Source organism: Phalaenopsis equestris, unplaced genomic scaffold (assembly GCF_001263595.1).
Source record: "Phalaenopsis equestris unplaced genomic scaffold, ASM126359v1 Scaffold000134, whole genome shotgun sequence".
In the NCBI taxonomy this organism is placed as follows: Eukaryota; Viridiplantae; Streptophyta; class Magnoliopsida; order Asparagales; family Orchidaceae; genus Phalaenopsis; species Phalaenopsis equestris.
Genome location: NW_018164576.1, coordinates 3,897,356 through 3,918,035, shown reverse-complemented (window position 1 = coordinate 3,918,035; position 20,680 = coordinate 3,897,356). Strand labels below are relative to the sequence as shown.

Genomic DNA, 20,680 nt, shown 5'->3' with positions numbered 1-20,680 from the left:
GTAAAGTGTGAGATTCAAATCTGGACCAAATATATACAAAATAAGAGATTAACCATATTACCACATGAGAGATGTTATGATTTAAATTTAAATATAAATATATATAATATATTATTATATAAATAATTATATAATTTTTTTTTATTTCGAGCTAAACAAAGAATTGTTCGTGTTCGGCTCGTTTATAATTCAAGTTTTTAAAACTTGTTCGTGTTCGGCTTCTTTACTTAACGAACGAGCGGAACACGAGTTGTTCACGAACAGAGCTTTTTTGACATCCCTATTCATTATCACATTTTAATATTAAAATCCATATTTTCATCCGTAAGTGTTATATGTGTAAAAATGAAAATTTGGGTAATGGATAGGTAAATACATAAGAATTGGGTGCAATGTATGTAATATTCCCAAAATAAACAAAATTCCTGAAAATTGAAAGGACATATATCGAATTAGTCACGTTTTACGGGCCCAAATAGGAAAAAAGGGAACCTGAGATCAAACCGCTTGGCAGCATTTCTATTGCCGCTTTGCCGTCTTCATCACCTGCCGTCTATTTCTATTATTGTTTTCTGCAATTATAGTTTTTAAATTTTTTAATTAATTAAATATTTTTCGGAATTCTTTCTTCGCAGCGAAGAAAATTTTGAAGAAATTTCTCCGTAATTCGTTGAATCTTTATACGTACGGGAACCGTCGCTGCCGCCGGTTTCCGGCGCTTCTCCGCTTCTCCGCCTCCCTTTCTTTCTCTTCTCTTCATCTCCTTCTCACCGGCAATGGAGGAAGATAACTTAACCCGCCGAAAACCCTAATTTCTTCTTCGATAATGGCGGTAGTTACAGGGGATCGGTACCTCGACTATCTGGTGAAATTCGTGGAGCAGAACGCGGAGATGCTCCTTGAGGGGTCGCTGACTTTGAAGCTGAACCCCGTGGGACTCCACTATGTGCAGTCGCGGCTGGAAGCGTTGGAGGAGCTTGAAGGACTCCTCGCCGGTGCGCCGGTGGATTATCTACGCGCCTATGTTTCGGACCTGGGAGACCACCGCGCGCTTGAGCAGCTGCGGAGGATATTGGGCCTTCTCACCTCGCTGAAGGTGATCTCCGTGCTTCCGCAGCCGGCGCGCGATCCGACGCCGCTTTCGCTTCAGGCTTTTGGTCGTCTAAGGGTTCTCGAGCTCCGTGGATGTGATATATCGACGTCTTCTGCACAGGGGCTGCTGGAGCTCCGCCAAACGCTCGAGAAGCTTATTTGTCATAATTCCACTGTATGTTATAATGGAGTGTGGCGTTGACTTCAAGCATTTTGTTTGTTGGGTTGGGCAACTGTACTTCATGTAGTTTTACGGTCTAACTCTTTTTGTATACTTTTGTTGAAATCAGGATGCTCTGAGGCATGTTTTAGCAAGTAGGACTGCGGATATAAAGGACTCGCCGGTGTGGAGCCGTCTGAATTTTGTTTCGTGTGCTCAAAATAGATTGGTTTTAATGGACGAGTCGTTGCAGCTGCTTCCTTCTGTGGAAACTTTGGATCTGAGCCGGAATCAATTTGCAAAAGCTGATAATCTTGGCAGGTGCTCAAAATTGCGGCACCTGGATCTTGGTTTCAATCACCTTCGGAACGTCGCATGTTTGAGTCAAGTAAGTACTTCTTCCTGTTCCCCTGCATGCTTACTAATGGAATATAGTTTTGAACTCTTTGGAGTTGTGTGCTTATATATTACTGTCGCGAGATAGTTCTGTTTTCTGCATGTCCTTGCCAGGTGAGTTTGGATTGCAAGTTGGTCATTAAAATTTGATAGCTTTTGAATTTCAAGTATGTTTTTATTGCATGAGACGTAGTTAAACGTTGGCCTCTGTAGTTATGATTTCAATTTTGTTTCTTTTTAGTTTATATTGGGGCTGGGTGTAATATGCTCGATGCTTCATTTCTCTCCTATGATTATTGTAATTTTTATTGGCAAGCAGCAAATTTTCAGCTGTGGCAAGGCGAGTTTATGGTATTTAAGTGCAGATGGAACCTTGATCAATATGTTGGATTAATACTTATAGTGATTGAACATCACATGGTTGCTTAATAGTATTATAATGATTGATAAGACAAGGGTCTACCGTTTGTTGAACTACTGAGGCCGTTATATTTAAGGAACCAATTACATCATTAACAGAGGAACTAAATTCACAATACAGGATCTACCACTTTTGTTTTGTTTTATTTTGTTTTTATTTTGTGTTGGATAATCAATTTTAGCATATTGTGAAAACTTATTTAAGTACAGAACCATCCAACTTAGTGAATTACAGTTGCAAGAAAGAGGTGGAAAATGTGCTTTGTTAGTGCTTGCACATCAAACTTGATTTCACTAGGCTACTTCAAATTATTTTTTCAGAATACTTTTGCAACGTATATGTGTTGTGCATCATTTCATTTTAGCGCACTCCATAGCTCCTTGGCGTGCTTTTGATATCATCAGTGATTTGGAAATGCGATATGCCATTGTAACGGTTTCCTAGTGAGATTGTTCAAGTTGCAATTTTTTTACCCATGATCTTGGATAATTATAAATGAACGAAATTGCAGGAAAAAAATAAATCATGAATATACCATAGGGTGAGAATAAAGGAATTTTCAATGAAAGGTGGAGAGATCAGAAAGAGAGAGAATCCCACATGGAGACTAAGGCAAATGCATGAAAATTTTTTTTAGTAATCATTCAGTGATAGTGTGGACTTATATATTGGCTCAACGAGGACCTTATTTAGAACTATTTATAATGAACCATCTATTGAAGCAAAATCCAAAACTAGAAGTCATTATTTGGCTTGATGAAATTATAAAGAAGCAATCTTAATGAAAGATAGAAGTAGATATTGAGTAATATAACATCACTGGACATGAAATTTTGTATAGTTGATGAGGTTGTGTGTCTATATGGTGTTGTGGTTTGTTAAAGTTTCCCTTTAATAGTATTTTTTAGTTGTTTTTTTTTTTTCAAAAACTCTATGTAGAAAAATTTTGATTTCTTCTGAAAATTCTAGATAGAAGTGCTATACTATACATGCTCCTCTATAACTCCATTACTATGCGTAGTACACTTGTAGATCAACTTATTTATCTCTATGAAGTCTATTATTTTATTTTGCAATTACAACATTGCATAATGCTTACCAAAAGATATCTCAATCATTAGAATTGCCATCTTAAAAAGAATTTTTGACTCGACTATTTGATAAAAGCATCTCCATTACCAATAGTTTAATTAAAAAAAAGGGTAAAGTTTGACTATGAATATAACTCTAATTTTCTTAGAAATTGTTTGGCCAATATTCGATATTTCTAAAAACTAGCCATTGCACCATTAAACAAAACTTAACATTAACTATTGAGATATCTCTTTCTCTTTATGTTTATTTGATATGTTGTCAAGATTTACTCAGTTAAATGTCTTTTTAATATTAACAAAATCATGTATTATCGTTTCATTGCAAGAAAAGTTTTTTTATTAATTATTTTAACTCAAAATTGTATTTGTTACCAATTTAATGACATAGGAACAAATTCTTAATCCTTGCAATCAAATTAGGCTTCATTTGGTCACTTTAAATAGTTGCACTTTAAACCACTACAAAATGAATATGTCGTGCAGTGTTTTATTTCAGTGAACACTGTGACTTTGTGGTGCGCTATTGGCAACATTATGATCTGTAAATTGTGATTTCCTAGTGAGTTTATTTAAGTTGTATTTATTTATTAATGATCTTGGATGATTGTAGATGAAAGATGTTGGAGGAAAAAGAACTTCGTGAATATGAATATTATAGGGAATAAGGCTTATACAATGAAAGGGCGAGAGATTCCAAAGATCAATAGAGAATCCCATAATGACATAAAATCAGTTGTTAGCAAATTTTTTTTATTAATCATTCGTTAATAGTGTAGACCTTATTAATTATATTATGAGGACATAAATCAAAACTAATTATAATGCATCATCTTACAAAAAGAAACCCAAAACTAGAGGGTATTTTTTGGTTGGATAAAATCATAAACAAGCCTGATGGAAGATTGAAGTGGATGTCAAATATTATACGAACATGGGATATGTTGTTTTCTTTTTTGGATGAGAATGTGATTCATTGAGACCTCATTTGTTTTTTTTTTTTGCTTTATTTTTTAAAATTATGACTAGTGTTTTAAAATACATTATTGGGGCGTGTCACTAGGCGAGGTGTGTGGCACCATACCCCACCTTAATGAGGGTGTAATAACTCATGGGACGTACTTCTTGACACGCCTTTTATGTCCATGAACTTGTTTTGCACTTTACGGGGTGTGTACGCCTCACTTGCGAGCTAATTAAAAAGAAATTAAAAGCCATAGCTGTGCAATTTTTTAGACCTACCCAAATCGCAACTTTGTCTCTTCCACAGTCTCCCACAATCTCCCTCATCATCTCTTGCAGTCTTCCGTAAGCTAAAGAAACAACCGCAGAAAGTGCTGCGGGATCTAGCCACCTCCTCCCTTTCCTTCAACTTCTCAATCATACACAGGATCAGCTCGCAATTTCGCACCCATCACCATCGCGTATGAAGATATCTTTTTTGTAGCCTCAAGGCCTGCAGTTTCACACCCTTCGTGCGATCTAGACCTCTTTCCTGAGAGGCCCGCAGTTTCGCTGAAATAGATACGTAGGGATGCAGGTTTTATAATGGAAAGAAGATTCAATGCTACCACATGAAACTTCTTGTGTGAATCAAGAACATGTATTTGATATTGATGTAATTAGAAATGTGCCCATAACTAATGCTAATGTAGAATCACAAAATCTTACACAATAAAAAAATATTTTTATAACATATTTTCATAGAAAAGAGTAGTTGAATGAAAAAACAAGTTTCATATTTATTTTTAATTGTCCTTTTCATAATTACATATTCTTATAAAAAAGATCTTAAATATTTATGAATATCATTTTATTTATTTTTATAATATAGGTAGCAATTATAAGGAGAAACAAATTGTGAATGCATATGAGACTGAGCATGATGATGACTTTAAGGAAGTGATGAATGAATGTAGACAATATGAAGGACATAGTTGTGATTTGGACACAACTATTGGTGAAGAAAAAGAAAATGATTTTAAGGATGAACTTAAAGAATGAATGATATTCAAGGATTGAGATCAATTGAGCACAATTAGTTTATTTTTTTAGCTTAAACGTGTTTACTTATTTTTATATGTTTTTATTTTTTGTGGTGGATTTATGTCAATATCTTGAAGATTTTAGTCCTAGAAGATTTGTTTTGAAATCGAATGAGTATAAGTTCTTATTTTTATCTCTAAATCCTTATATTTCTTTTATACAGTGGGGCTTATGTCGGGCGCTTTGTGGCTCACGCCTCGCCATTTAACAGCCAAAACACCCCGCTCATGACCCTCGCTTTTTAAAACATTGATTATGACATAGTACTAATTTGACTTGTGTTGAAAACTTTTGTGGGAAACTTTTACAGTAGACACACTTCCTTTATGACTTCATGATTAGGGAAAGCACACTTGTTTGATTAACTTGCTTATTTGATAATTTAAAATAAAATATAATAAAATCAAAATAAATGTCTTCCAATGTCTTGATAATTTAACCCGATTATTTGATGCAAGTATTTCCATCATCAATAGTCATATGAAATTGTTGTAATTTATTTGGTCATTCCATAACTATTTCTAACACAAGTCGCTGCACCATCAATTATTTCTTCAAGACTTCAATTTGCTTTTAACACACTCATTTTCTCCTAAAGTTCTTATTAGCTATATTTTCATGGTACTCACCTCAATATCATTTCAAGATCAATAAAAACCATATACATGACCTTTTATTGGCTGCAATATTTTTTGTATTAATAAAAGCTTTAGCAGAAAAGCAACTGCCCATGTAAATTTTATGGCATGAACATGGGCTATTTCTTTGATTTCAATATGTTTTTTTTCGTTCTTCATCCATTTTGCATTTCTCGATGCCTCATTGATAGACTCAAAGTTAGTTTCGTTTCAGTCACTACATTTATGTATATCTCTTTTGTTCTTAGAAATATGTATCAAAATGCTTTTTTCTTCAGCATTTGACCTTCCTAGATTTTTAAGATTTCCTTAAAAAGACTTATACTAAACATATTACTCTAATATCTCATATATTTATGCAAATCTAATTGGTATCTTGTTATACTCATAAATTAACCTTCATACATATTCTTCAAAACAAAGGTAAATTCGCCTTTTTTTAATTTATATTGTTTTTTTAATATTTGTTTTGCTCTTCCTTAGCTTTTCAATAAATATTTATAGTTAATGAATTCTTTAATAAAAAGTATTTTTATATTTCCTTGATTCCGTCATCTTCACCTAAGATCTTGTGATCTTCGAAATCTTTATATATTCTCTATCTTTTTTTATTGTTCATATGTTTATTTCTCCTTTTTAATACATACCCAAGCACATTAATCACGAAAATTTATGATATTTCTTTGCACTACTTGCCATTCTCATCGTTGTGCTTAAGTTTTCTTCAGTTATTATATATTAAACCATCAAAAATTAAAAACTCGATTCACCTTTTTACTATATTTTTTTATCTCCTTACTTCACCATCAACTTTTCTTTTATTTTTGATCTATTTCTAGACCCTTTAAGAATCTCTTTAGCGAACACATTTTATTGGTAATTTGATTCCTCATCAAGTGTTGTTCAACTTGAAATTCTCCTTGAGCTCCTTTAGTAACATATCTTTGAAAATCGACAATCTATTTTTAGCTCTAAAAATGACTTGGAATGTTGATTTTTAGGACATACTTTGGGTAGTCAATTTTGAAATTAATAAACATATCTTGTTTCCATGCTCTTTCTATGCGTTTATATCTACTTTAGGGCTATTATTGAACAAAGAAATGCCAGCTAAGACAGCTTGACCTTAGCGAGTTTATTTTAAACTAAGCTCTAACAGATAAGATTAGATTAACTAGAAGTTTTTAGAACTAAGCATAGCTAGTTGCAATGTCAAGTGAGCTCAACTAATACTGGTATGGCTTCATACTGTATCAAAATCTAATCTAACAAGATATCTGTATGAAGTGAAGTGGTTTTAATACTCTAAATGGATATTGGATTTAAGAAAATGATGTAGCAGCTGATATATAGGATTACTTTCTAATTAAAACCCGCCACCAAAAAAAATAGAAGAACTTTTAATTTATTAGATGTCATGCTAAAGCTATTCAATCATGTGAGAAATCGGTAATTGCAAAATCATAATGCGAATCCATTAGCAACTGTTTAAACCTTTAAACAGACGCTTTCTTTATAAAACTTGAATACAGGCCACCAAATATGAAGAATCCTTATCGCACAAATATACACCTACATCAGTGTATGTTTAGCAAAGAACTGACTAACTAGATCAACCTGATTTTCCTCACTAAGGTTTAGTGTAATGATTATCACTTTACACTAAGAAAATATTCATTATACTTAAAATTAGTTTATAAATGATAGATCTAATTCTTTTCTGGCACCTTTTGCCCAGGCTATCAACTTTTGAATGGTGTTGGCAGCTCAAGCATTAGATGGGCATTTATGTCTCCTTGTCAGGAGCACTTATTAATTCTACACATATTTAATATTTATTTAAATCACAAAATATGTATTTCAAATTAATAAAAATGAAAATTTATCAAAACAATAGGTTGTCTGTTTCACCTATTATAATTTAGAACAAAAAACCCACATATTAATTAGCAATAGGTTCCGTAAGTCAGCCGTTGCGGGCTATCTGTTTTGAATCGAATGGTAGTGTTTATCAAGACACTTGACAGATTAGAATTTGTGGCACAATTTCTAGATTTACCTTCAAAAATTAAGCTCATAAACTCATTCATATTCCATTAAAAATAAAATCTGAAATTTTGCATCCATTTTATGTGTTGTTTGGAAAATTCCTATGATTCATTTTCAATGGACTTCAGGTTTCTGTTTTTTAAATTTGACAAGTATATTTTTTAAAAGGGGTAGGCATGCATCCCCATGCGCAGCCTGATACCTCTTATTCAGTTGATTGTTCATTAGTCTACTTTTATGTCATGAGACACAATACTGAGGACAAGCATTAACCTGAATCTTTGATTGTGAAATAGTTTGCATTCTGACCATCCTCAAACTATGATTTTCCAATTGTTTTGCCAGAAACCAAATATATCTTATTTATGATTATGCTCTATTTTTAGTTGTGTTTTGGGAGTTGCGGATATTAAGCTGTTTCATTTTATATTTTGTAGACTATTTTTGTAGTTTCTTGACTTTTCCTTCTATTAACCCTTAATATGCTTGCAACTATATAATTTGTAATGGTCCACTATGTTTACTTGTGTGCATTGCAGGTTTCATGTCCAATAGTTAAGCTTGTTTTAAGGAATAATGTCTTAACTACGTTGCGAGGGTTAGAAAACCTGAAGTCTGTTGAAGGTCTCGATCTTTCCTGCAATCTCATTTCCAGTTTCTCAGAGATGGAGATCCTTGCAAACCTTCCTTGTCTCCAGAAGTTATGGTTGGAGGGAAACCCTATATGCTATGCTCGGTGGTATCGAGCATACGTTTTTAGTTTCTTCTCTCATCCAGAAAGTGTAAGTTGATCTTTTTGTAACAGATTGATCATACCTTGCTCTCTTAATGAAAGTAGTTTTCCTTAGCTAACTATTAGGCTAAGACCACCCTTGGAGCTCAATTGTGCAAATAGTTGGTTGCTTGGCATATATAAAAATCTTTAGTTTTGTAATTCTAATTTCTGTTTTTTTTGTCATTTTTTTAATTTTCAGTTGATATTAGATGATAACAGTATCAGCACAAAAGAGTACTGGGAAAGACACATCATTTATACAAGCAGAAAGAAGCAACCTCCCGCTTTTGGATTTTATTTTCCAGCAGAAGATCATACTGTAGAAGATTTTAGCAGCGCACATTCAAACAAAGTAAGCGTTTTTCCTATAACTAGCATGTTGTATTTTATCTCTTCAAAATTGTTATTCTTATCCTGTATTTGCTGTAACCAGAGAGTTATATTCCTTTGCTTAATGGCAAAACATATAACATAAAAATGGAAGATAAAATATGTTGGTTTGCTACTGTTAAATTCATCTTGTTGTAATTCATTTTCTCAAGTGCATCCTTTCCCAGTTTCATATGCATTTTCATGACAATTCAGAAATTGAATCTATTATAGCTTTATGCTCACTTTCGCAGAAAAAATATTCTCGTTTAGCAAATATTGAGGTTGAAGAGCAGAGGGGGCTTCATTGCGTGGAAGGTATTGAACAAGATTCATTGTCTTGTGAGAGTGATGTGCTGAGGAAGGATGAGACTGCCATCTCAGATGATGAGTCAAAAATACTTGTTCTGATGAATAAAGCCGAACAAATGAAAAAGGAAAGATCCGTTCTTTGGCTGCGAGACTTCAAGGATTGGATGAATCAGTGCTCTGAAGTCATAACTGACAGAAATCAACAGACAGATTTTAAACTAGATGCTCAGAGTGAGCAAAATAGGGAACCATTCACAGACACAAAATTCGGAGAGAGCTCGCATTATGCTAACAATCCGACAAGGTTAGCGTATTCCAATATTTCTGATACTGGTATTTTTGATAAAAATAGTATAACACCTGTGGAAAATGATGAAAAATGTTTTGCAACTGGTTTAAGATCTCAGGAAGTCATTTCAGAGCAAGATCAGATGGAGGATGATTTCAGGAATCCAGAAAATCTTTCTCCTTTAGCAGAAATTGACAAGTCAAGTATCAATTATTCAGCAGTTGGTGGAAGTGAATGTTCAGAGCTAGCAATTAACTCTGGGTCATTGACTGCAATTGATGAGATTATTGGATCCCACTCATCCTCCATATATCCTGGGTCACCACCGCAATATCGGCAGGACATGTTACATCGTCGTCTTGATCTAGAGGAAGAATTCCTACAACTTTCAACTGAGTCTCATTCTGAGGAATTGTCAGATAGTGATACCAGCTGTAGTGATGATGAATTAAGTGTAGTCGGTATATCAATGAGTGAAAATGATTTGTCATGTATTCAAGGTTCTGCCTTGGAGTCTTCAAACCTTATGGCCTTTCATGTTAATAGGCCTATTGGGAATGAGCATAAAGAATCATATCCCTCGGAAAGAACTATATCTTTGTGTGAGCATCGTACCAAACTTTTTAATGGTTGTAGTGAAGAAGCATCATCCATAAACAATCATGTAGACGCTGCTGATTGCTACACTAACCCACATCTAAATCAAGGTGCTGGAGATATTGAGGGAATAAGTTGTAAACAACAACTTAAGAGGGGACTTGTTTCTCTTTTTGGGAACTTGTTGGCATGTAATAGTCGATCAGAATGCGAAAAGGTTAATGGAGATGTGGAATCTCACAGAGTTGAGCAGGGCCAGTCAAGCTGTTGTGCAATTGGTCTCAGTTCTGGTAGGTTGAATGATGAAGTTCTGCGACAGAAATATGGAGCAGAAACAGTTGCTGTTTTCAAATTTGTTCAAAACAAGCGGAGTGATTATATAAAGGATTTATTCAACTCAAATATTGCGGATTCTGAAGCTTCTGAAACATGTCAACAAATTGTTTTTTGTGGATGCATATACCAGCATGGATTAGTTTCGTATGAGAGGTGATTCCATCGTAACTTGTTTAAGTTGAATAGTTTATTGCGACTTTTTACCTTTATCAATTATTATATTTTTATAATTTAAGAAAAAGATTCAGATAATTTTGATTAGTGCCAAGCTAGTATTGGCACTAGTTGAAGTACTTTTGTTGATCCATGATTTTTTTTATGCATTTCTAACTAGCATCGTAGATTTAGATGCACCCAAAATAACATTGCTACACAAAGCAGCAAGCATACCAATTCATGGAATCTTTTTACCAAAGCATATTAGTTTCTAACTTTAACTTTTTGAATTTTAAAAGTTGATTGCATCTTTTTATTCGTTATCCATTGTTTTTAGAGCCAAAGTAGTATTGGCACTTGGTGAAGAATATTTTAGGGTCTGGGATTGTTTTTATCGATCTAACATCCAATGTATATTTTGCTGCAAATAAAAAATAAAATAAAATAATTCATTAAACATGCAATTTTCCTAAGGTACAAGCTATTAATCTAAGATCAACTATTTTCTCCTTCAACAAAGATTGGCAAAATGATAAAATTCAATTCAAAAAAACGACTTATGACCTTTTATTAGAAATTATTGATATGAAGTTAGGGATCAGGAAAACAACCCAAATAATTGAAATTTTAGGCAAAAGAAATAAAATTAGAATGTAGCAGTTATGATGAACTTCATTAATACTTTTAATAAATAAAAAATTAATTAAGAGGGAAAGTAAGAAAAGGAGAAAAACTTGCAAGATAAGGAAACTTTATGTTTGTATAAGGAGACCTCTCATAGGATTTGAAGTTCCAATGTCTTACTTGATCAAGGAGTTCAATTCCAAAAGAAATAGAGTTGCGCATCCAAAGCAAATTTTTATTCAGCACAATCTATTTTTACATATGCATCATGCAGTGTTATTTTAGGTCTGATGAAATGGCATAGGGAACAAACAAATAGTTCAAGGAAAGTAGTTATAGAACAGAACTGAAGAGTCCATTGCCTACATTCACTTCTTGCAGTCTCACAATTAGTTTCTTTAACCATAAATATAAGCCTTAGGATCCACTCAACATAAATCCAATAAATGAAGTCAAACTCTATTGGAACCATCAACCTTCCACGAGAACCATAAGAGGAGCCATCTAACTGGAAGTTGTAATTAATTATTTAAATGGTTTTATAATAAAAGGACAAAACCAACCGTAGGAAATACAGGAGGAACCATTAAACAAAGGAGCATAACATTCACAAATTCAAGTAACATAAGAGCCACAATAATGGGAATTAGGGCAGCCGAATGAAACAAAAAAACCCTTGATAATCGAAAATAAATTAGCTGCAGGAAGGCTATAACTAAAGGAGTTGCTAAAATACTAGAATGAAGTCTCAACTAAAGGAGAACTATAGTCTCACATGAATTTTGTTTGGCTTAAAAAAATTGACTTTATCAACTGTTAGTCAATATTAACCAATAGAGCTTGGCATGACGATTAGTTCTTTATAAAAATGTCCATGAATTATCAAATGTTAGCTTCCTCACCTCAATAGTTTTCTCCTATGTCCGCGATAACATTGGACACAATTTCTTCACCATTAATAGCTTTATGAGCAAGATCAGTATGATTGCTTACAAAATATGCTGTGGATTTATTTGATGGAACTAGGAGGTCGTGTTTGAGAAATAAAAGAATCCAAAGCTTTAGTTGATTGTTCATAGGATGTGGTTAGATAAAAAACATTAAAATCAGACTAATACCAAAATTTTGGGATTCTAATTTTTTTGCATTTGTCCCAATTTATTGTAAAAAAGTTTATGTTATACTTTTTAATATTTCATTAATGATGATCTACACAGGAATTCTTTTCTGTATTTAACAAATCATGGCCCTGTTGCCTCCTTTGAAATTCAAATTTTCATGTTAATAGTCCTCAATATAAATCACAACATATCTTGAGAACATCAACCCAATCTAGCTTTATAAAAAAAAATTACTTCATTTACTTTCAGCAAGTCATGTTTGTTGAGTAGCTCTACAAATATTGCTAGTACCGCGGCCACTGCCTTATTGCACTTTCTGTACTTCAGTGACTAGTTTAACTAAAAATTTCAGTTCTCGCCTATGTTGTGAAATAGAATTTATCTGATTTCTTCCTACTGCAAAAATGATGCTCTGGTTTACAAATTTTTCCTTATTTGACTTTGTAGTTCATGATAGAAAGCTCTTATTTTAAAATAATTAATGCATCTGCCTTTTTCCGTTTAGCAGCATTGAAACATAATACCTTTGAGGGACCAACACTTATTTTAAAATTACTACTCTAACCATTTGAATCATGGTTGTTAGTAAATAGTTCAACTGTGTCTTGAATTCACACTAATTGACATATTTAGTGGCTGTTTGGAAGATCACCGTACAGTGTGGGACATGGAAACTGAACTTATGTTATTGCAGAAGCACTTATCATGAGTGAATACAATGAACACACGCTAAAGTGATTATGAGCTATAAGAAAGCACCCACATCTATATGGTTCTACTAAATAAGCTACCATATATGTGAGAAGAAAGAGGACTTGATCCACTGTTGGGAAGATGCGAAAGTTTACAAATAAAGGAGGAATGAAAAAATACTCTTGCCCCAAGGATACCCAGTTTAATTATAAAAGCAAATTCCAAAATCTTTCCAAGCAGGTATGAGAGAAAATGATTCAAGGGAAACATTATAGAAATGATTAAGCCAAAACTAGAAATTGCCCATTTCAAAAGTTTATTGAAAGAATAATCTTCTGACAGTGAGATTGCTGCCAAAATTTTCTAATTTCATTCTCTCTTATTTTCTCTCTCTTTATTTTATAGTTTTGGCACCCTTAATATCCCACAGCAATATGCATATCCATGGTAATATAGCTATGGCAAAAATATTGCATCTATCGGTCTCTTACATTTAGATGCAAACCTCCGTTTTTATGCTACGGCAAAAATATCAACAAATACAAAAGATATGACCTGCTACAGCCTCATTTATGCTTTTTAATTATCATTGGCTTTTGGCTGAAACACATAATCAGGAACCTGAGAAACAACTTCAACATTTACCACGTCCGCCTACTCATGCGTACTCTGTTATCCCCAAATAACTGCAGATAGTGTTGTATGTGCTTGTCCTGAATAAATTATATGGTCAAAATACTTTGATAAGGGAGGGGAGATTTGCAGTGTTTGTTATAATAGCAATAGTTTAAATTCTACTGAACTTGTGATCAATTGATTCTCTACTTTGCAATAGCTTTAATCCTACTGAAAATGTGTTGCACTATATATATATATACATATATATATAGCCATAGCAAACTATTCCATCAGGTAATTTTTTGTTTCTTTTTTTTTTTCTTGAAGTTTATCTGGGAAATCTTTTCCAAAGTAATTTTCACAAATGTATGGCATGAAGCATATAAGATATTTTCTTTCCTTTGTCGTGAATTTGATTTAAAAGGATATGTCACTACAGTTCAAATGCCAGTCATTTTGGTTGCCTTTTTGCCATGCTTGATCACTCTGTAATCATTGATTTTTTCTTGCAATTTTCTAGTCGATCTTCAAGATTCTTCATCGATTTTGTGCAGTGAAGCAGCTTTACTGAGGACCTGTAAGAACAAATTATATATGCTACTACTTGATAAAACAGATGATGGGTTAGGTAAGATTATTTCCGGTTTAATTTCTCATTTCAATTGTACCATTTTTTGCATTATCTTTTTCTGATGAATTACAAATTTCCCCTAGAGCTTGAGTCATTTAATTTCATGTAGTTCTTTTGTAGATATTGTTTCTAGAGTTCCAGGATGCTACGGGCTTGGTGAAATTAGGGAAGTTGTTGCAGGCCTTGGACTGCAAGCTTTGAGGTTTGTGGCTTAGCTATTCATCTTTATAAAGTTCTCAGTTTTACTAAATGAGGATTTCACTTTTTTACCCAGGGTACGTATGCAGGGGGATGCAACACATTTGTTCTTAACAAGAACAGTTGATATATCTAAAGATTTATTTAACCTATTACAAGTATATGATTCAAGCACATCAACTGCTAAATGTTCTTTAAAAAGGTGAACTCTTCCCTCATATTTTACTAGTTTGAAATGGGAATATCATTGACATCATCACTTCTAATAATTTATATAATTTTATTTCGAGTTATTGCAAGCTTTTCTGATTGGTTGGCTTTGGTAATTTTGGCTGGCAGTTGGGAACAAGTTCAGTCTGACTTACTAGAGAAATGTATCTCTGGAAGTTTGAGTGGAGGAATATATTTCTACTCGATGATTCTTCTCTGGAAAGACAAATGCAATGGTATGCTGTCATTTTTTACGAATGTAACTACGTTTATTGATTATGTATTTTTTATATGTAGCTTTACTTGTAAGTTTGCCTGATCCAAGTTTGTTGCATGCTTGAAATGATCTGAAGTCGTAGAGATCTCAAGGGTATGTTATTTAAATCGATCACTCATTCTTGTGCACATGTAACCAAATAAATAAACGAGCCTACATTGAGGAATGTTTTCTCTAAAGACACTTTGACTCTCAAATCAAATAAGAGAGGTTGATGGTATTTGTAGAGGAGAGGTCCTCAAGAGAAATGACGAAATTAAAGGCAAAACCATATATTTGGTTTCGCAGTAACTGGTTAATTGAGTGGATTCTTGTTGAAGGCAAGGAAGAGCATTTCAATTGTTGCATCGGTTGTCCACGAAGTGATAAACTTTAGATAGGGAGTTCTGAGATTCCTGTCTCTAAAGATCGCAACTTGGAATCAATCTATATGAGTGGGAAATTTTTCCACATACAACAAATTATTGCTGGCGGGATATGGTTTGAATCGAACAAAAATCATCAATGTATGCAGTTTACAGTGATTGCTCACTTCTTTTACACTCAACCGAAGTTAAATGTGAGATTGCTCTGAGGAATGTTTCTTTTGGATTCACTCCAATGCATAAGTTAGGAAGCATGATTGTATACTTAAGAATGAAAACGAAACCATTTTTTATAAGAAATTTTAGAAAATTGAAATGATTTCAATAGTTTGAAGCTTTTTTTTTCCTTTTTTTTTTTTCCATGGAGGGATTATTTATATCCGTTAGGGCAAAGGGTAGTGTAAACCCCTCAAGTAGAATTAAGCCAAACTCTTAACATCGAAGCACCTTTTGTGTAGCATTGAAATTTCGGTAGAAACTACAAAGTTAAGCATTCTCGTATGAGAGAACTCCTAAGATGGGTGACCACTTGGGAGGTTGCACCAAAAATGTGTGGCCACCATTATGCCAAAGTAGACAATATCTTGATGATTGAGTGTTTGGATTATTAAAAATGGTATCAGAGCATTGCACTAGTCTAAAGATGAAAACTAAGTGTCATATAGAACAAATTGCTATGCCATGAGAGCCACCTCTTGAACCAAAGATGGGACAAAGAGCTACATAATTGGAGCCACCTATTGAATCTTTAGCGGTCACCCCTAGAGTCCTATCTGCCTGTGAATGATTCTGGATTTAGAGTACAGATGAAGACATCAATTACTTAAATGGGAGAGATTGTGAAACCCCTTAAGTAGATGAAGCCAAACTCTTAAACATTTAAAGCACTTTTTGGTGTAACGGTGAAATTTTGACAAAAACTCCAAAGTTAAGCATGCTTGTATGAGAGCACTCCTGGGATGGGTGACCTCCTGAAAGTTATACCATTTGGGCAAAACCGTGAGGCCATTAGGCCAAAGCAAACAATATCTTTGATGGGTGAGAGTTTGGGCTATTACAGGTAGTTTCATTCCTTTGATAATACAAATATTGCTTATAGGAGATACTTCATCCCCAATATCCTTGTTGTATAAAATATCCTAGTTGTGGTGTTAGATTTTTTTGATCTTTCGATCAATCAAATAATTTTTGATCTTTCGATCAATCAAATAATTTATAATCGACACACTTTGTCTTTGAGATCGGTGTTACACTTTTTTGTTATTGGGTGTACAGAATGAATAGTTAGAGATTTTAGGCTTTTTAGATTTCAATTGCCAGAGACAGAATCAGTTTGGTGTCAAGTGTCATCTGAACTGGATTACCACATTTAAATTGATATTTCAAGATCAGTATTGGATTTTTTGAATTTGATTGTAGTGGTCCTCAAGCATCTTAAAGCAATCTAACAGTTGTGTGGAAGTATTGCTACTTTGTTGTCTCTGTAAATCAATGTAGCATGAGTCCTGCCATTGGTTGGATTGTAAGAATTGAAATGAACTTATATTTCATTGAAGCGACTAAGATTGTAGTTTTTTATGGTATTTTTTAGGACAAATAATCATTTCTCACTACATGATTTTTATTGATGTGAAATATTTGTGGTAGTGACACAAACCAAAATGATTTTTCACATAAAATAGGGCAAACAATTTATTTCGTCAAAACAAAACAAGAAAAACCGAATACATAAAAATAAACACCTACAATTCAAGAGATAGACAATCTCTCCCAAACCCTAACTCTAACACCTAAAATCCGACGGTGGGCAATCTCTCTCAAACTCTAACCCTAAGTCTCAAGACAACAATCTCATGCATATCCTAATTCTAAGCATAATAAACCATATTTATATGCTACAATGATAACTAATAAAAAAGTAAAATATAATAAACCTTTCGTTTATTATATTTTTCGTTGGTGTTTATGTCTAAATGTTCGAAGGGACTTGATAATGTAATCACGGTGCATGTTGTCCTTTGCTTGAACACTAAAGGAATATATTAAGACGTGTCATTTGGCGTTTATTATTTTTTTTTTTATAAGTTTATAAAATATTGACAATTTGTTGGAAAGCTTTGAGCACTTTTTTGTGTTCTTGGCATTTCATGGATGTATTGGGCATGAATTTCATAAAAATTATATTGCATTAATTATGAAAATTATGATTTATTATGTTTGATTTGAAAATTTGTTGAGTTGATGAGAACTATGATTTTGAAGTTTATTTGGATTTTGGATGCATTTTTCCTTAAGTTTTGATATGAACTTTATGTATTTCGAAGGTATGTTTTTAACATATGATCATGCCTTATATTCTGAAGAATTAATTTGTCTTATTTTTTGTTATATCCGTATTCATATAAAAGGGTGTATATGTGATTGAAATGTCATTGTCTTACCTAACAAGTGTAATTTGAGGTATGAGTTTTTTTTTTTCTTTATTGGTGAGAAAAAAATGTTTTTTTGTTAAATGAATGTGACGTTACATTATAATAACTATATAATGTGTTGCTAAATGATTATGAGGAGAAAAGAAACAAATGTATTTTTCTTGTCCAACGTGAGAAAGAGATATTTTGAGGGGAGAACATCAACTGCCACTTAATGAATGCTAAAAAAAAATTAAATAATTACAGCCACTTTACATAGGACTATACATTTTATATTTTCAATGCTTCCGCTTAAGTCGAAGCAGATTTGATGGAGCATCAAAAAAATTACATGATCAGTCATGAATCTATTTTGAATTATGCAACTTCAAGAGTCAAATATAAGAACAATTGAGCTCTGATTTCAGCAAATTAATAGTCAAAGTTAACATCTTGACAGTAGCAACCCAACAACATCAAAAGTGATTTAATTTGAGTCAAAATGAGCCCGGAACAAACACTTGAAATATATTTAAAAGTTCTAAAATATTAATTGAACGGTTAAACAATTTTTAAATTTGATATGATTATAGCATAGTAGAACAACACATTGAGAGTAAATAAAAACTTTACAATCATTAAATATTAAGACCATAAAGGCACCTAAATGTTTGAAAGAATAGTCTTATGACCCAAAGGAATTAAAATGGACCGCCTAATAGAGTGTTTTGAAATTTTGGTTAAATTTATCAAAACGTCTTTCTCAAAAATTATAAACAGCTCCCAATTATCCATATGAAAGGTAGAAAAAGAGTGAGGTTAGAGACAAATCTAAACATAAAAAACTTACAAGTCAGCGACTAGCAATGATTGCTGATTATCACCAACCACTATTGTAGCCCGAATATTATCATACGTCCGTTGTTGTTTGATTATTATCTCCAGGTTATTGTTACCTGATTAATACATCTTGGCTATTTTTATCTAACCAATATTACTTAATTGATATTATCATCCAACAACCCCTATTATAACAACAAAGTGATAGAGTATTATAATCCTATTGTCGTTAGTTGGCTAGAAAAGTGAATTATGTAACTTTAATTATATATTGGAGAACTTTGCATGGGCAAAATCCTGTGATTCTTTTTCCTATTTTGAGTTTTCCATTTAAAAAATATCATTATCTCTTATCACTTCTATCCGTCTGTATGCCGAGCAGTGGTAACGTAGAAGATTGTTAAATTAACTTCTATGGGCCTAAAAATTTAAGATCTCATTGATGCTGCTCGTTTTTATTTTTTAATGTTATGTTTCTGTTATCATTCATATTGCACCGATTACATAAAAGTTATTATTTTTTTATTGAACAGGAAAATCATGGCTGTCGAGATCCTTGTTTGTAATTGAAGGGTATGTTATTATATGCAGTGAGAACCTCATCCAATTTGGCTCATCGTGGGATTGTCTTGGAACCCCACCTTATTACTCTCTTGATTCAATCTGCCCCATAAAAAACATATTGGAAGTGGTAATTTTTTTTCTTGTTCCTATTTCTTTATTGTGAATGTTACATTGAATGACTAGCAGTTTTCAAATTTATGGAAAATTTACATAGATGCCACACAATTTTTATGTATTTATATATCTAAGACCTAAGTTTTCATATTTATATTTATAACACATTACCGTCATGATGACGCCAAAACTTATCCATGAAAATGTAAATTTCACTCTAAAATGTTAGTAACTGTAATATCTTTAGTGCAATGTCAAAGAGTCGAGTGTTACGTATGAAAATATTGGATGTGTAAATCTCCTATTATTATTTTACTATTATTAGAACTTCAATATTGAAATTTATAAATAACAGGTCATGATTATTATTTCGAAAACTCTTTTCAGGTCATAGAATCAGCAGAGGATATCAAAGTTTTGACTTTGACTGCAGAAAATGTTCCTCATGGAAACATATTTTTGGAGGATAATAAGAGAGGGAATCATCAACAAAAGAATCGAAGGAGTTGTACGTGGAAACTGAAGTGGTTCTCTGAAGATTATATGATGAGATTTGTGACGCTGCTGAAGGCGATGCGTTCGGGCTTGTCTGCAACCACTCTGCATGTAAAGTATGCTTCTTGATCGGTAGTATGTCAATTTTGCATTTTTATTCAATTTATTCTTTTCATTTTTACTTTGTGATTAGTTTTGTACAGTTACTTTTTTGTGTCTAGCCTTTTTTTTTCCCTTCTTCTTATGTGGGTGAAGCATTTTTCGCCCTTTGTAAGTGTACACGTGGTGTTAGAGAAATAGATTGTAAATTCAGTATTGTTTTTGCAATTGAGAAAGGGTGGATCAGTTTGTCACCTGCAATATGTATATAAATTCATAACAAGTGTGCTATGTATTTACCTGCAATAGGTAAATATGAAAATTTAGGTGTGAGATATATAAATTCATAATAAGTGTGCTATGTATTTAATTTTTCCTAGAAATTATTTTTAAAAAATTATTTAGATTGTTTTGTAAAAGTGGCATTTACAATCTTATCTATTTATATATCTAATACTTAATGTCACTATTATTAATTTTTAAAAATAAATTATATATTTTCATGCATAAGTAGGTTATGATGCCAAAGTGTTATAAATATTAATATTAGATTTTGGGTGTCCGATATTTTTTAATACAAGAATATGTGGTATCTATGTAAATATCCCTTTTCAATAAATATGTTAATTTAATTAAAATTAAAATTAAAAATCATAAAGATATTAAAAGTACTTTAAATAAACAGATTTTTAA

The 20,680-nt window shown here is 32.7% G+C and overlaps 1 protein-coding gene across 4 annotated transcripts; it reads left to right on the top strand.

The window, feature by feature from the left end:
• Nucleotides 1-543: 543 nt before the first annotated feature.
• On the top strand, nucleotides 544-20,262 carry LOC110021483. Of its 4 annotated transcripts, XM_020719990.1 has the most exons (12): nucleotides 544-1,267; nucleotides 1,383-1,640; nucleotides 8,433-8,675; nucleotides 8,868-9,020; nucleotides 9,292-9,653; nucleotides 9,750-10,724; nucleotides 14,338-14,411; nucleotides 14,535-14,616; nucleotides 14,689-14,814; nucleotides 14,952-15,058; nucleotides 19,249-19,406; nucleotides 19,781-20,262. In XM_020719990.1, exons 1-12 carry the CDS (start codon nucleotides 827-829, stop codon nucleotides 20,015-20,017), a joined length of 3,216 nt encoding a protein of 1,071 aa, XP_020575649.1. In that variant the 5' UTR covers nucleotides 544-826; the 3' UTR covers nucleotides 20,018-20,262. The 4 variants fall into 4 exon arrangements, with proteins under 4 accessions (XP_020575649.1, XP_020575648.1, XP_020575650.1 ...); XM_020719989.1 differs by having other exon boundaries at nucleotides 9,292-10,724; XM_020719991.1 differs by having other exon boundaries at nucleotides 9,292-10,724; nucleotides 19,307-19,406; nucleotides 19,781-19,870.
• Nucleotides 20,263-20,680: the final 418 nt, after the last annotated feature.